The sequence below is a fragment of the Helianthus annuus genome, chromosome 7 (assembly GCF_002127325.2).
Source record: "Helianthus annuus cultivar XRQ/B chromosome 7, HanXRQr2.0-SUNRISE, whole genome shotgun sequence".
Taxonomy (NCBI): domain Eukaryota; kingdom Viridiplantae; phylum Streptophyta; class Magnoliopsida; order Asterales; family Asteraceae; genus Helianthus; species Helianthus annuus.
This window is the reverse complement of record NC_035439.2, coordinates 137,539,116-137,556,348: the sequence shown is the minus strand read 5'-3', so window position 1 is coordinate 137,556,348 and position 17,233 is coordinate 137,539,116. Positions and strand designations below refer to the sequence as shown.

The 17,233-nt window shown below is 33.4% G+C and overlaps 1 protein-coding gene across 1 annotated transcript; it reads right to left on the bottom strand.

The window, feature by feature from the left end:
• Positions 1-1,638: 1,638 nt before the first annotated feature.
• On the bottom strand, positions 1,639-5,790 carry LOC110868729 (methylesterase 10). The gene is made up of 3 exons (XM_022117969.2): positions 5,387-5,790; positions 5,096-5,224; positions 1,639-2,090 (listed from the first exon to the last, which is right to left on the bottom strand). The coding sequence occupies exons 1-3, from the start codon at positions 5,759-5,761 to the stop codon at positions 1,809-1,811; spliced, it is 786 nt and encodes a 261-aa protein (XP_021973661.1). The 5' UTR covers positions 5,762-5,790; the 3' UTR covers positions 1,639-1,808.
• Between the last annotated feature and the right edge of the window lie 11,443 nt (positions 5,791-17,233).

The window sequence follows — 17,233 nt, the reverse complement described above, 5'->3', positions numbered from 1 at the left end:
ACGGACGACATCGTGTAAAAAATAAAAATATTATATATTTTGGACTCGTTACGGTTTCGACGCACGTTACGGACATACCCTTGTTACGGACGACATTGACTAAAAAATAAAAATATTATATAATTTGTACTCGTTACGGTTTCGACGCGCATTACGAATGTACGCTCGTTAGGGAGGACATCGACTAAAAAATAAAAATATTATATATTTTTGACTCGTTACGGATTCAACGCGCGTTACGAACAACATCGACTAAAAAATTAAAATATTTAATATTTAATATTTTGTACTCGTTACGGTTTCGGCGCACGTTACGGACGACATCGACTAAAAAATAAAAATATTATATATTTTTGACTCGTTACGGATTCAACGCTCGTTACGGACAACATCGACTAAAAAATAAAAATATTTAATATTTTGTACTCGTTACGGTTTCGGCGCGCGTTACGGACGACATCGACTAAAAAATAAAAATATTATATATTTTGTACTCGTTACGGTTTCGACGCGCGTTACGGACGACATCGACAAAAAAAAAACATTATATATTTTTGTACTCGTTACGGTTTCGACGCGCGTTACGGACGTACGCTTGTTACGGACAACATCGACTAAAAGATAAAAAAAATTATATATTTTTGACTCGTTATGGATTCGACACGCGTTACGGACGACATTATATATAAAATTTTTATTTTTTAGTCGATGTCGTACGTAACGAGCGTACGTCCTTAACGCGCGTCGAATCCGTAACGAGTCAAAAATATATAATATTTTTATTTTTTAGTCTGTGTCGTCCGTAACGCGCGTTGAAACCGTAACGAGTCCAAAATATATACTATTTTTATTTTTTAGTCGATGTCGTTCGTAACGCGCGTCGAAACCGTAACGAGTCCAAAATATATACTATTTTTATTTTTTAGTCGATGTCGTCCGTAACGCGCGTCGAAACCGTAACGAGTCCAAAATATATAATATTTTTTTATTTTTTAGTCGATGTCGTCCGTAATGAGCGTCGAAATCATAACGAGTCAAAAATATATAATATTTTTATTTTCAGGAAAGTATATTTATGAAACAGCAATGTTAAATAACATATTGGTATCAAACAGCGAAGTTACATAACATTTCAATTTCAAACAGCGACATTCTTTAATGTCTTAATACGAAATAGCCAAGCTTCTGAACGTATGGATACGAAACAGCGATATTCATTTATATATCAACATGGATCAGCGATATTCATATATATACACATACCAAATAGTGATATTCAGTGGCGGATCTAGAAAATCCGCCAAGCCGTAACGTTTTATAAATAAGCCGTAACGAAATCGAAAAAACCTCAAATTTTTCCAAAATTTACACTAATTTTTCCAAATTTTTCCGCGTCAAGCCGTAGCGGGCGCTGCCCCCCGGCATAAGGTAGCTCCGCCCCTGGTGATATTCATATATATATATATGCATACCAATTAGCGATATTCATATATATGGCAGATTTGTGTCAGAAAACCAATGAATATCGCTATATAATATCACTATATACCTAGTTTCACTCTTTTCTTCCAAGACTACCTAGAGATGATCTTTTGGTGGTCAAACCATCTAATCCTGCAAAAAAATTCCCATATAGACAAGAGTTAAAGCCGTAGTTGGTTTACATTTATTGAAATATCAATTTAACAAAATCATTAAGACATGGTGAAGTTATGAAACAACATGCACTTTAACTATTCATAAACCAAGGTATTTTAGATCATCCTCACAAACATTGTTTTACTACATAATATATCTATAGAATTGAATCACGGGTATCGAGCAGCTATATCCTGCAAATAAAGAGATATATCTTTCGGTATTGACAACATGATCATATGCCCAGCTCCTGGAAAAGATTTGACTTCATTAGGGGGACTGTCTTCTATGACAAATCTCTGAAACTCTTCATCCACAACGCGGTCACCTTCGCAAACCACGTAAACCCTACTAATCGAGCCGTATCTATCACTGGTTAGAAGAGAATCCTTGCTCATGTCCTCCAAGAAAAAGTGACCCGGTCTTATCAACGTCTTCGCTAAGGCCAGGTCCTAAACAAATCAAAACTTAACCTTATAGTGGACCAGAAGTCACATGTTATTATGTTAAAGTGGTGAGTGTATGCATGGTTACGACTGCTTGTACGTATCCATCGAGCCCTAGCTAAGGGACCAGTTTTAATATTGGAATCTTACAAGGACCAATTTGGCATCATTCACCACTTTTCACATAGGTTAAGCGTGATAAGTCGTTGTCAGATTATTCGAAACAACTAAATGTTTTAGTAGCATCCGCTTACATTCCTTTCTAGTTATGTCACCGAAGTAGACATGTCTGATAATAGATGTGAAAATAAACACACATAGTCATGTAATTAATAAATAATAAAATAAAATATCTTTAATTCTTAAACGTGTTTGACAAAAAAAAAAAAATAAATAAATAAATAAATAAATAAATAAATAAATAAATAAATAAAGACAAATCATGAAGTGGCTATATTTCTCTTTGTTGTTTTTTGCATGGTGTTAGAACTATTTCACGTTTAAAATAATGATATATGCCAATATTTGGTTTGTCATCTACTTTACTAAGCTTAAAACCTTATCCATGTATGTTTCCATACGCAATATGGTGTTATCACATTAGTTTATGTTAATATTGAATGGCAAAAGTTTGATACACAAATAGGTTTAGAAACACACCTCTGTATTGTGTCCCTCAGGATTAAATGAGTTACTTGTTTGTGAAATAACTATATAGGTATAACACCGTTAGAAAAGGACTAGTTTATTTGCACTTAAAAAAGAGCTATAGTATTTACAACTTATTTAAATGAATTTATGACATATATTTATGAAATTAAGGATGAAGTAATGAAAAAGTGAACAGTATTTAAGAGTTATAATTACCGCAGTAAATAACTATAAATGAAATTTAATGGTAGAAAAAAGGAGAAAGATTAGTAATGAAATAAGGGAAACACCATCATAGAGTTGTATGAATTGCATTGCGATGTTGAAAGCTAAAATCACTATTAACATAGAACTAAGATTATAATTATAATATAATATGATATAGTGTACTCTATAATATTGATATGATATTATATTATAATATAATATAATATAATATGATATAGTGTACTCTATAATATTGATATGATATTTAATTTTATAAAAAAATTATGATATAGAATACTTGGAATTCAAATTTTCAGTTTTAATACTTTAATAAAACTATAACAAAATTCATACATATTCTTCTCATATATTTTCTTCCACATTTCACAATAATAAACTATTTTCTTATTTAGCAAATTAATTTCATTCTAAATTATACATACATATAATATCAGGAGTTTTAATATTGATGAATTTAATGCAATCAGGGACTCCGTGTCGTCGTTCGAGACCCAAATTTTTAAAGGGCTCAAAAAGTTTTTATACGCATCCGTATATATAGTAAAGAGTTAATTGCCAAAATCGTACCTGAGGTTTGGGCACGTTTGCCATTTTCGTCCAAAATGACACTTTTGTACCAAATTACCCCAACGTATGTAACTTTTTGCCATTTTCATCCAAACCACTAACTTAGTTTATTTTTTCTGTTAAGTTGAGGATATTTGGATGAAACTGACAAATATAAAACCATATGGACGATTTTGGCAATTTACTCAAACCCTTTTTAATTTCTTTTATTTAATTATTTTTGTTACATATATAATAAAAAAAATATACATGGAGTTTTTAGAAAAAAAAAATTATTAGTTTTGTCACATAATTTTTTTAAAATTTTCATCCAAATCACTAACTCAGTTTATTTTTCTGTTAAGGTGAAGGATGTTTTAAATTTTATAAATTAAGACATAAATTAATGTTCAGCTTCTTTATATAAATCAGTTTTATAAAGAGAAAACGTCATTGGTGTGCAACACATAAGAATCGATTACAACTTTTAGTATTTATCGGTTGTAGAGATAGAAAAAAAATGTAAAACGTTACATATTTTTTAAATGTGTTGAGTACCTAGGAAATATGTTGGTGGAAATAAAATATTTATTTAATTAAGATTATGAGGGTAACTAACTAATACTTATTCTGAGTGGCTTGAGTAAAAAAAAACTTTTGGTTAATAGCATTATAATTACAATTTGGTGGGTAATTTTAAGGTTTGGTAACGATACATTGTTTGATAAGGGGGGGGGGGACTGGCTTCTGTTTTTCCTTAAGAGTGAATTTAAAAGAGTAGAAGATGAATTACAAACTTAGTACATATGATAAGATTTTTTTATTTTACCCTTTTTAATAGGGTCACCAGCATTTTAGTTTTATAAAATTTAGAGGTTTAAGTAGGTTTTATTTTTATAAAACTGATCTATATAAAAAAATTAGAAATTAATTTCTGTCTTAGTTTATAAACATCCTTCGCCTTAATAGAAAAATTAACCTAGTTAATGGTTGGATGAAAATTTATAAAAATTATGTCACGAAGCTATTATTTTTTTCATATAAAAATTGCATGTATATTCTTTTTATTATATATGTAACAAAATTAATTAAATAAAAGAAATTTAAAAGAGTTTGAGTAAATTGCCAAAATCGTCCCTGTGGTTTTATATTTGCCAGTTTCATCCAAATATCCTCAACTTAACAGAAAAAATAAACTAAGTTAGTGGTTTGGATGAAAATGGCAAAAAGTTACAAACGTTGCGGGCAATTTGGTACAAAAGTATTATGTATTTAAGATATATATGCATTCATTTATTGTATATAAAATTGTTGGCGGTGGAGTGGAAAAACCATTCCACAAAAAAATTTAAAGTTCTCAAGTTCAAAGCTTGGTTGCACCATAAAGGTCTAATTTTTTTCTTATTTATTTTCATTACCACAATTTTTGGCTCAATTTTTTATTTCCCTCGAGGCCTAAATTATTTTGAGTGTTTTCGTGGTGCTCTGATTATGGACCCTAGCCAGCTATTGTTTCATATATTTGTAGAGTATCTCATTTACTCCATTATTTTATATCACATAATAACATAAAGAGTAGAACGCACCTCCGGTTGACAGTTCTGATACATCATGGTGGCCAAGTAATTGTCTCCTAGTTCAGCTGATGCCGGTGATCCATTTTTGAACGTGAACCGGCAATCCATATACATTTCCGGCTTCAAGTTCTTAAAGTACTTCATACAAAAATAAAAAAATAACAAAAAAATTACTCACGGTATCCAGGTGTGTAAAATAGTTTTCCTCTCCAAATGGTCGAAGGTTCGAGTGTTGTTATGGACAATGATGTAAAATTAGCAGTGGATTAGATTGTTCCAAAAGAAATATAATATATAAACCTGTGTCATCTGTAGGACGGGTGGGTCCCTATAATTTGGCATGTAGGCTGTGATGAAAACCGCGACCGAGACAATTTGGGGAAACCTCTCCATGGCCAGAGAGATAGCAAGTCCGGCGTAGCTATGTCCCACTAACACCACCCTTTCATCGGTTGATAATGAGTCGAGAAACTGAAACAGTGGTTGTATGTAATCGGCAAAAGTGGCTATTTCCTCAAGTCGACTTGGGTTCACCCCAGATCCACCAAGGTCCACAGCTGACACGCGATAGCCTGCGGATCTCAGATGGGTCATAACCTTGTACCAACACCAAGCTCCGTGACATAGCCCATGGACTAGAACCAAGTGTTTCTGTGTAGTGGTGGTGGTCGGCATCTATAAGTGACTATGTGAAGAATTTGATGGGTGTTTATTTTTCTGATAAATTGGTTGATATTTATAGTGTAGTGTCAACCTTTCACAAAATCAACACAAGCATTTATCGTTGGCCCCATGATAATGGTAATAAATTACTACTATCAACAAATCAACCAAGTGTTTTCACTACAAGAAAAAGGTATCTTTAGCGACGACGGTATTAGCGACGACAAGAGCAATAGCGGCGACCTAGATACGCGTCGCCGCTAAAGGCTCTTTGTCGCCGCTATTGCTGTCGCCGCTAAAAGCCCCGATCTGTGTGCTTCTTCAAGATTTATTGCTGACCATTGATTAAAAACTGATCTAATGGCTACTATCATCTCCTCTGCTCAAAGAAACACGCGTCGCCGCTAAAGGCTCTTTGTCGCCGCTATTGCTGTCGCCGCTAAAAGCCCGATCCGTGTGCTTCTACAAGATTTGCTGCTGACCATTGATTAAAAATTGATCTAATGGCTATCATCATTTCCTGCTCAAAGAAACACACATTCATCTCTTATCCTCACACACCCATCTCAAACACCCATTTCAACCTTCATGTTCACTAAACTCCATCATTTACCACCAAGCAACAACCACACCTTCTGCCGCCAATCGCCACCATCAACCTCCGCCGTCATCCGCCACCACGAAACTCCGCCGTCATCCGCCACCACCTTCCGCCGTCATCCGCCACCATCAAGATCCGCCGTCATCCGCGACAACCAAGCTCCGCCATTGTAGTTTTTGTAGAGATATGTAGTGTTTTTTTTAGAGATATGAAGTGTTTTTTTTGTAGAGGTATTTGTAAAAACCATGTAATGTAAATGGATCTTAATAAGAAATTAATCATTTTTTTTGTTACTGTGTTTAAGTTAATTTTCGAGTATAAACAAAACAGTGAAGATTTTTATGTTTGAAATTTGGAAATCCGTCTCCGGCGAACTTTCCGGCAATACTCAGGCAGAGGCATTAGCGGCGACCACAATATTAGCGGCGACATTTTGTTCAATAGCGGCCGACCTATACCGGCGACATTGTAGCGGCGACGTGTCGCCGCTAATACCCAATAGCGGCGACAAAAAGGACTATTAGCGGCGACACCTGTCGCCGCTAAAGGTACCCGTTTCTTGTAGTGTTTAATGACTTTGATTTAAATAATAAATTACTACTATTTACACATGTGACACACTAACGTTTAAAATATTATACAGGGCCGGCCTTGAGAATTCGTGTACCGTGTTCGAAGTTGAAAAACGTGCCCTTAGGTTTTAACAAAATTGAGTATTATGCTCACTAAAGGTCTAAACCTAATGCCAATAGGCTAATAACTAATCTAAAACAAAAGAATAGTTTTTTAAGTGGGCCTATGTTGATATTTATATGTGTATACCCAATTAAATTTTTTCTTTTTTACGTATACATATCAGGTTTTTTTTTTAATAACGTGTCCTTCAAAATATCGGGGCTTGCCGGTGGTCCTCTTTGCCCACCCAGGCCGCCCATGGTTGTATACCCACGTGCTACAAGGCTGTATAGTGTATAAAACATAAAAATATAACAAAAGATAAAGTTGATTTGATGATATAGACGTGCCCTAGCATTGCCTTGGGAAGGGGTGTTACTTTTCTTTTACACTTTAGGTAGGTTAACATATGATGATTTTCTTGTATCTATGCCTATGTTTGCATGCTAATGATCTATCTGACTACTGTTACGCTATTTACTTATCCATCTTTCATATATCTACCGGTTGGTTGTTTTGGAGACGGGGGTCTCTTAGGAAGCAGCCTCTCTATTCGCAGGATAGAGGAAAGGTTTGCCGACATCCCACCTCCCCCAGACCCTACGAATAGTTCTGCTATTTGTGGGATATACTGGGTATGGTTGTTGTTGTTGTTGTTGTAAAGTTGATTTGATAAATAGAAGACAAATTGTAGTGTATGTTGGCTTCAATATGAAACAGGAAAAAACATTTGGTTAAAATAAAACAGGAAAAACTTAAACAAAAGAATTATAGTTTTGCACGCAAAGGTTTTCTTCGGATTTTGCATTTATACTAAATAATTGTTTCTAAAGAAAATATTTCACTCCATTTTCTTTCGTTTGGTTCTTTCAACAGGATCTATTATATGTAGTAGGTGATAATGCAATTCTCCAAGAATAGTATGCGAAATACTAATGACATTATATATTCTAATTGCTTGATCTTGTTGTTATGACTTTGAAGGCACTATAACATGCTTCTTCTATATTTGGATTCAAACTCATCTTGTTCGGTTACTATTTTACCCTTCACCATGGTGGGATTTCTGTGATTGTTAATTTGATAATTACCGATGGCAACACAGAATGTAAAATGATGTAACATTATAATAGATAAATAAATTTATTAGGTAAAGAAAATGAATGTGATGACGGTTATTTACGCCAATAATGTTGACATCCTTAGTTATGAGGATACCCACATAGAATACAGTTCCACTCTCCTACGTAACGAACTTAGTGATAGCAACTATAAAAATAGAATTCAAATGAGTATAAAAAAGATAGATACTCTATATAAAAGTAAAGCCCAAATAACAAATCTTGTACTTACTCCAAGAGGAACAACAAAGGGATATGCGACAGAAAACCGGTAACCGCCTTTCATGGTTGGATGGTTGGATTAAACAATCATGCTTCGTTATACTTCTAATCGGAACTGAACAAAAACATATGGAAAATTAGACGGGTTAGGTAACGGGTCAAAAGAAGCTCGAGTCAAAATGCTTATTGGTTTGTCATCTAATTTGTTAAAACTTATCTATGATTTAGTTACATGTTACATGTACATCAACTTGTTTTCAAACCAATATATCTATAATCTATTTTATTTTATTGAACTAAAGCAATATGGGATATTGTAACCATTTAAATAAATGTTGGACCACTTTTCGTTCGGTCATTTTACATCAGCTAAGTTTTAAATTTCATCCGACCCATTACACATTAACTATAACTCAATCGATCCTTAAAAGTAAATGGGTAAAAATTGCTAATAGATTAGTTATTCACTAACCATTTCAGCATAGGGACGCCTTCTTTGCCACCTGGACCATTATTCCTTATTCGGTTTTCTCCAATTCATAATTCTTCAACTGTAAGTGGCTCCTTTATGTGCTTCGAACTTTAGGATCAATAAACGGGTTTAGGCACCCAAGTTTTTTTGGTCAAGCTCATATCAGTGAACTCATTTGTTTCTTTTCCTTCTTGTAAACGACAAAATTAGAAAAATCAATTATAATTATAGTTCAGTTTCAATCAGTAGCATAAATGTATGAATATAAAGCATACCCCAAGCAAAAGGAATTATGATTGTAGACTGTTGGTGGAAAATGAAGTGATCACTTGTTGTAAAATAATCCAACTTTACATGTAAATTTCCACTTGATGGTATAATACAGTATGTAGTAACATAAATCTCCATCTGCATATTTTAACTCTCGCACATTAATTACCCTTGTAAGATATTCCAAATTCACAGAATATTTAACAATGCTTTATTCTCAAGTTGAATTAGGGTAGTAATGGAGCAGGTTTATATTTTGTAATTATAATCTTAGTAAATAGTCCATGTTTATTCAAGCTATGATGCATAACATGGATTCAAACCTGGTAAAAAATCGCAGTATCAAGGTTGAATCCTTTAGATCTTTTATGAGTGTGGATTGAAAAAATCTTCCGATCAGAATGGTGTCTTCTGAAGATGCTTTGGAAGCAATGTTTGTGATAGAATAAAAAAACCCTAATCTCTAAAACATAAATCATTAAGATGAAATTGAGAACTCAAATAATCAAACATAGGAATACAAAACGTATACTAACCTTGATTGCGGCCACAATCAAGGTTAAAGCTGACATAGAGCAAAACTCAAGCGAAATAACAGACAAAGGCGATCTCGGGGTAATGTCCGGAAGCGATGGTCTAGATTCCAAACTCAAGCCAGGCGTAAGGTGGGGGCATTTATGTAAAACTACATCTTCCTCAAAAGATAAACACACACACATACATACATATATATATATATGTGTGTGTGTGTGTTGGGATCATGTGAGAAACACTAGTTTAATTGAGAAACACAAGAAATATTCTGGACCACATATTATTCCAAACAAAAATGCAAAAAAAAATGCTTAAATTTTTTGGAAGTATTAGAGCTTTTTTTCTGTCCGTTTTTTTTTTTTTTTTTTTTTGGATATATACATATATGTATAATTGATATATACATATGTGTAATCGCCAATCTTTATCAATACATATATGTATAAACATGTTTAAAATTGTAAAATAAGTATTTGTACATCTATGATTGATAATGTACATATATGTACAAATGCGTACAAATAATTGGACATATATTTATACAAAGGAATATATGGTTATAAATATGTTTTTTTTTTATCTCGTGTACATATGTGTAAAATACATGTTTAAAGTTGGAAAATAAGTACCGTACATATATGTTTCATACTATACACATATATACAGTTTAAGAATTGACAATATACATATGTGTTTAATTCAAAATTAACAATATACATATATATGTATATATATATATATATATTAAAAAAAAACCTCTCTTAAAAATGTACGATTAAAAAATAATTATTTTTTTACTTATAGAAAATATGTAGTTAAGAATACTTCTCGCTCTATGAATTATAATATAATGTGCTTGTGTGTGTATATACATATGTATTTTATTTCGCTTATGTAATATATGTTATTATAGTCATTAGAAGAAATAAAATTAGGCAATTGTTAAACATCACTAACAAAACTATCCTTGTTAAAGTGTTACAAGAGAGTAACATGTTGTTACACATGTTATAAAACAAAACAAAAGGTGATGTTAAACTGGGTTTTTATGTGTTTTCTTAAAATTAGTGGAAACTTAAATTATGTTAATTATATATATATATATATATATATATATATATATATAGTTGTATCTTTCGCAATGTTGTATGTTGTACCGACCATCCCTAAATCACATGTGACTATTGTTTTAGTATTACATATAGGTTTGGCAATGAGTATATGTGTCAGATTTTTAAAGGGGGTTAATCATCTCGGCATATTAAATTTCTAGAAGTAATATATTATAATCATAACCAATCTGTAATTGAAAATGTTGGTCAATAAATCGTTCTTGTTGGAAAATAGGACGTGTCGATCAATTTGTGTGAAAATAACTGCTTTAGTATAAACACACTCAAAGGTGAGTTTCCCTACCCCTCTTTTTACTGTTTTATATAGCGTTTTGGAGGATAACACGCCTTAAAAAACTAGAGGAAAATGCACGGATAGTCCCTGTGGTTTGCCTATTTTTCACCTTTAGTCCCTAACTTTCTAAAATTACAGTTATAGTTCTTAACTTTTGCAATTTCGTTCCCAGATAGTCCCTGGCGTGGATGGGTTTAGTTTTTGATGTTAAGTGTTTGTGAAATTACTTAATTACCCTTTATGTTAAAATCTGATAAATAAAACATTTAAAGATAAAATTAAACTTAAATGGGCCCCACCTAAATCACCACCCACGTCTTCTACGTGCAACCACCCACCTTCACCATCATCTTCAACCTCATCCACCACCTTTACCATTACCCTTCAACAAAACATTTACCTAAAAAATATTTTCTGGACATACGATTCTAATCTACATACCGCATAATCCGCTATTGTTTGCAAAAGAATTCAATTCGTTCATCGTGATCGTTTGTCCACTAGTAGGAATCTTACCCATCAGCTTATTATTGCTCACATCAAGAATCGTGAGTTATTCAGCTTCGAAAATGATTGAGGTAATGAACCCGAGATCTCGTTGTGTGGCAAATCTAAGCTCTCTATGCCCTCTAGATTCCCAAATGAAACTGGAATATTCTCGAAGATTCTGTTGCGTGAAACGTTGAGCAGTTTTAGGCCTTAGAGATTTCCTAAAGTTGCTGGAATCTCGCCAGAGATTTTGTGTTCGACAAGTCCAAGATAAAGTAGATATCAAGCTTCCGACTTGATAGCCCTCGAAAGATTTCTTCCAATTTAAAAGCAAGTCTTGAAACTCAATCAAGAAGTTGGTGCATTCCCATCCTCACTGTCAATATACAGATGAATGAATGAATGCATTACAAGAAACGAATAAATGAAATGCTTACAAATCCATAGCCTTTGGATCGACAGGTTGTTTTTTCAGATATAATAACGGATTCGAGAATATCGCCGTATTTCTAGAAGTCGTCGGTTTGTTTTTCCGGCAACAGAGAGAGAAAGAAACAGAGCTTGCTTCTGGTGTTGTCAACACTCAAGGCGAATGAGAAGCGAGTCTCATTGTCAGATTCATGCATCATTGTTGCTCGATCTGTTCATCTATTTGTTGATTCCAAACTCATCATTTTTTAACCAAAATCTTGATGAACATCAATCTTACAAGTAACTCATGGCAAACTGAGAATCTTTGACAACAACCTCAATAGCAAGTTTATGTGTAAGATGAAAGACGGCTAAAGAACCTAACATATATTTAAGAATGACGACTACCGTTTTGTAGGTTCGATGGCGGTTTGATGATGGCCGATGGGGTAAGATTGGGGGTGGGTGGGTTGGGTAAAGAAGATCAGGATGGTGGAATAAAGTTTGGGGTGGGTTGGGGTGAAGAAGATAAGGATGGTGGGCCCCAATTAGAATTTCTTTTAATATTAAATAATTAAAGCATTTGTATTAGTAAGGGCATTATAGTCATTTCACACCCACTTAACATAAAAAACTAACCCCCATCCACGCCAGGGATTATCGGGAACGAAATTGCAAAAATTTGGGACTATAGGTGTAATTTTAGAAAGTTAGGGACTAAAGGTGAAAATGAAGCAAACCACAGGGACTATCAGGGCATTTTTCTCAAAAACCTAATATGTTTTTATATAAAACATGCCCTAACTGGGATAATAATATATTTTTTCGTGGAAAATATGGATTTAAAATGAATATGTTATGTTTTCACGAAAAACACGGTTTTTGGAAGTGGATAATAAAAAACTCTTATCAAGGAAAACATGATTGAATGAATAATAATTTTTTTCACCGAAAATGAGGATGGACGAATAATAATAGTTTCGAGGACAAACAGGGATGATTACAACATTGGGGTAAAGGCAGATGTATAGATTTAAAAATATTTAAATCTAAGTTGTGACGATCTTGCCCGATCTCAAGAGGTTAGGTATCGGCATAAGCCTATGACTTTAGTGAGGACTTCGGGAATTCGTACAACATTAATACTAAACTTTTCGATATAATAGGATATATATATTGTTCATGAGGCAGACACCATAACTGACCCAAAAGAGGCACTTTGTACGAATTAGCCGCTTATTCATCAACACCAGTGTGCGTAGAATTGTTGATAGGTCTATCAGGTTGACAGCCCCGTCGTGATCGATCATCCCGGGTCAAGTAAAAACGACGAACTGATATTATGTGATTGTCTAGCATTGATTATACCCTTATTGTTAATATATAGCTTATAGGCTTGGCAACCCTGTGAATCTGAAATGTTGATATTAGAAATTTAATATATATTGAAACAATTGGAAAGATGATTTGAGTCGAAGGTTTTGAGAAGACGATTGCGATAAGAGAATTGTCCCATGGATTTTTAAAAAAGGAAATTTGATTACAAAATTTTCCAGAATAATATGGTTAAAATTGAAAAGAGACTCTCAAATGAGAAGGCTTTTCCTAAAAGAAATTGTGGAGAAAATTTGCTTTTAGTTTTACTTACGTGAACTCAACAGCCTTTGTGTTGACACTTGATTTTACGTGTTCTTCAGGTACATGAGTTCGACTTCGGGATTTTGGCATGTCTTGTGTTTAGTAGATGCTATTAAATAAATAATGTTTGGAGAACTTTTAATGTTAAGTCTGAGTTTACAAGGTTTGTGAATAACAAATAATTAAGCTCAAAATAATTTTGTACTGTAATAAAGATAAGTAATCACAAACAAGAAATCATCATCAACAACTGTTTTTTTCATTAATTAGAAGATTCAAATATTTTACAGAAGCTCTGATTGTGATTGGCTGACAACACCCTGATAGTGACATCTAACATTCCTAACAGAAAAGATTCCACATATGTTGCAAACAGTTGTACAAATCTAACATTTGATCTAACTATGTTAAGCACTTATACAAAACAAGTATTATTACATATGGAAACATTTGTTTAGGCTATCCTCTGTTGCTCTGATTTAAACATCTGTTTAGCAAGACAGATGATTGGTCTTCTTCATCAGATTTTTGCTTCAACATACCTTAGCACTTCACCAGACCTTGTTTCTTTATGAACAGCGGTTCCAAGGCCTTGATCAGATGTTTGCTTGCTTAGCCAAATGTTCTGATTTATTTGTTCAAGATTCATTATCTTTGGGAACAATCTTCTTCAACCTTCTATTTATTTCATGATCACTTGATCATGTTTTGGCTTTTGAATATCATCTATTTTTTTTGTAGGTCCAACAATCTCCCCCCTAGAACAGATGATGCCAAAACAAATGTTTATTAGATCAATTTTTATTCCTCTTCAACTTCTCTCTGATTGTGCTTCGAAGGTCTTTTCAAATCTCTCAGAGAGAGAGAGAGTCATCTGCATCCCTTTCAAGTGGAAGATCCAGTAGGTCTCGTAGATCTTCAATTTTCAGGCTTATAACACTATTCATGAAGTCCTTTTATTTCTCCACTTGCGCCCGAGTATTGTCAATTCATGGCTTGCCCTATCTGAAGACAATTTTAGAATTTTGGAAGCTGATGGATTTACTGGGACCGATTTTATTGAAAGAGGTGAAGGAATATACTTTCCCAGAACTTGCCCTAACAACTCTTCTAGTTTGGCATCAGGATGAACGAACACGAGTTCATTTCTGATCCCTTCCTTCCTTATCTCATCTTCATATTTTTGTAGATCTTCTGCAGACATCAACTTTTGTCTTTTGAGGTGGTTTCTAACTATTGAGGAGACATGCTGTCACACTCAGATTTCCGGTGGGCCCGAATGGCTTTAGTCGTGACAGTTGAGTAGCAGTTCTCACAATTAAATAATAATAATAATAATGCAGCGGAAAGATTGGATTAAAAATATTAAATTCAATAAAGCTTGAATATATATATATATATATATAGGGTCAGGATTTAGGGAAAATGGTGAAAAGTGTGAGAACAGTGAGAACGCTTATGGATTATCCGATCAAAACAATCTATGGACTAGATTGACGCGGTGGAATTTTCGTAAATAACATCAATTTTATTTCGTGGACGCGCTTCAATAAGGGTAAAAAAAGGCTGAACATCCTTTCATACATAAAACGCCATTGAAAATATAAAACGCCAAGTAAGTACAAAACGCCAATTTTATTACTGCGTACTTTTTTCTGTGTTTTAGTTAAGGTCTTAGCCTACAAAAACGCCATAAAATGTAAAACGCCATAATATATAAACACCAAGCCTTATAGACTTAACAGATAAAGCTGAGTAAAACCGGATACTTTGTTAATTGTATTTATTGTTTTAATAATTTTAACACTCCCAAAATTTTTATTTATATAAAATATTTAAAAACTTGTCTTATTAAAAGGATGCATCATGGGTAAGTTGAACAATAGAAATATGAGGTATTTTGGGCAAGCGTATGACCCATTTAATAATTATAAAAATACATTATATTTGAACCTACTCCGTTTTTAATGAAACTTGATTCAAAATGAAGATAGAAATATGCTCGTCCTAATAGCATATTCATTGTTTTATAAAACGTCATGTTTTAGAAGTTATAAGCGCCAAATGAGTGAAGCAGTTAAATTAATTATAATATATAAATTAATAAAATAATAATAAATATATCACTCAAATAAAGTGATCGTAATATTATTTCATATATAAGTTTGCAACTTTTTTGTGCAATACCACTTGTAAATTGTGCTTCAAGAGTTTTTCAAAAAAAAACTTGATTTTTTACTTTTAACCAAAATCTTTTTACCTTTTTCAATTTTAACCTTACCTAATTTGTTTTTTTTTTTTTAACTTTAACCAAAAACTTTTCATTCTTTGCAATTTAACTACGCAACTTTTGTCACTTATACTTTTCATCTTTCGCAAATTTTCGTTTTACATATAGTTCTAAATTTTTCGAGTTAATACGACGCAACGTGCATGTGTGGTTCAACGTTTTTACCTCTATTTTTCCATGTTTGACAGGTTCGTCGCAACACACACATATCCTAGGTCGAGTCAGTGTTGGTGGTCGATGACGGTTGTGTGACATTAGTAATATCTGACACACCGTTTTACGCCCCGCCGTAACGCTGGGTGGTTATACATATGGTTGTCGTAGCGCTGGCTTTGGGGGTTTTCCAAAAAAAGTGCTTTTTTTACTTTCACCCAAAAATATTTCATAAATTACTTTTAACCCAAAACTATTTGTTTTTTTTATTTTTAACCCAAAAATTTTTATCTTTTGCAATATATTCTCATAACTTTTTTTTACTTTCAACTTTGGTCCTTTATAGTTTTCATTTTCCGCATTTTTTTTTGCTTTATGCTTGGTTCTAAATTTTGTGACTTAACACATCGCGACGTCCGTCTTTGGTTTAATGTTTTTACGTTTCGTTCTAAATTTTGCGAGTTAACACAACGCAACGTGCGTGTGTGGGTGAACGTTTACATCGTCTATTTTCCCCCGTTTGACAGGTTTAACATAACGTGCGGGTCATAGATTGACTTAGTTATATCTAAAGAATCCCCGCCGCATTGCGGCGGGTCGCAATCCTAGTTTTGAATAAAATACTAACATTTGAAAGTTAGTTTCTTTTGAATGCATGTATGAACATGTCTTTAAGAAATGAAAATCTAAACAAACAAATTACGTGGATGCATGACAAACGAGGCTTTGCCTCCAAGCAACTGAGAAAGGGCTATAAATAGAAGAATCACATTCCAACTTTCGTTGTTCATTTTGTATCTATCTCAATCCCTCTCTACCACTCGCAATCTCTAAATATTAGAGTTCTATTTTCTTAAGTATATCACCTATATAGTAATAAAGCCCTGCCCCATTTTAAGTGTTTTAACCCCTAATCACTGATACCTTGTCCGACTGACGTAGGGCCCCGTAACGTATGCCAAGGCTCTGCCTAAATTCGTTGGGGTTCTGTCTCGTAACGTAGGGATAAAGCAGAATTGGGTTACTATACTTAATGTAAGTGCACTATATATTTTATTAAATAATCCAGAAGTTATACCCAAAATATAACAACCTTCCTAAAATACACCCCAAATGTGAAAACCGAGCCCGAAATACAACATAGCATTAACAGTAAATGAAAAACAAGAAAAAGTAAGTTGAGGCGGGCCGCGTAGACCCA

What these genes read in the sequence shown, in the direction of transcription:
- LOC110868729 (XM_022117969.2), bottom strand. Translation starts at nt 5,761, where the DNA reads ATGCCGACCACCACCACTACACAGAAACACTTGGTTCTAGTCCATGGG. An exon ending in CCGTCCTACAGATGACACAG is followed by an intron (nt 5,225 to 5,386) that starts GTTTATATATTA and finishes TTTTGTATGAAG; the next exon opens with TACTTTAAGAACTTGAAGCC. An exon ending in ATCAGAACTGTCAACCGGAG is followed by an intron (nt 2,091 to 5,095) that starts GTGCGTTCTACT and finishes TGATTTGTTTAG; the next exon opens with GACCTGGCCTTAGCGAAGAC.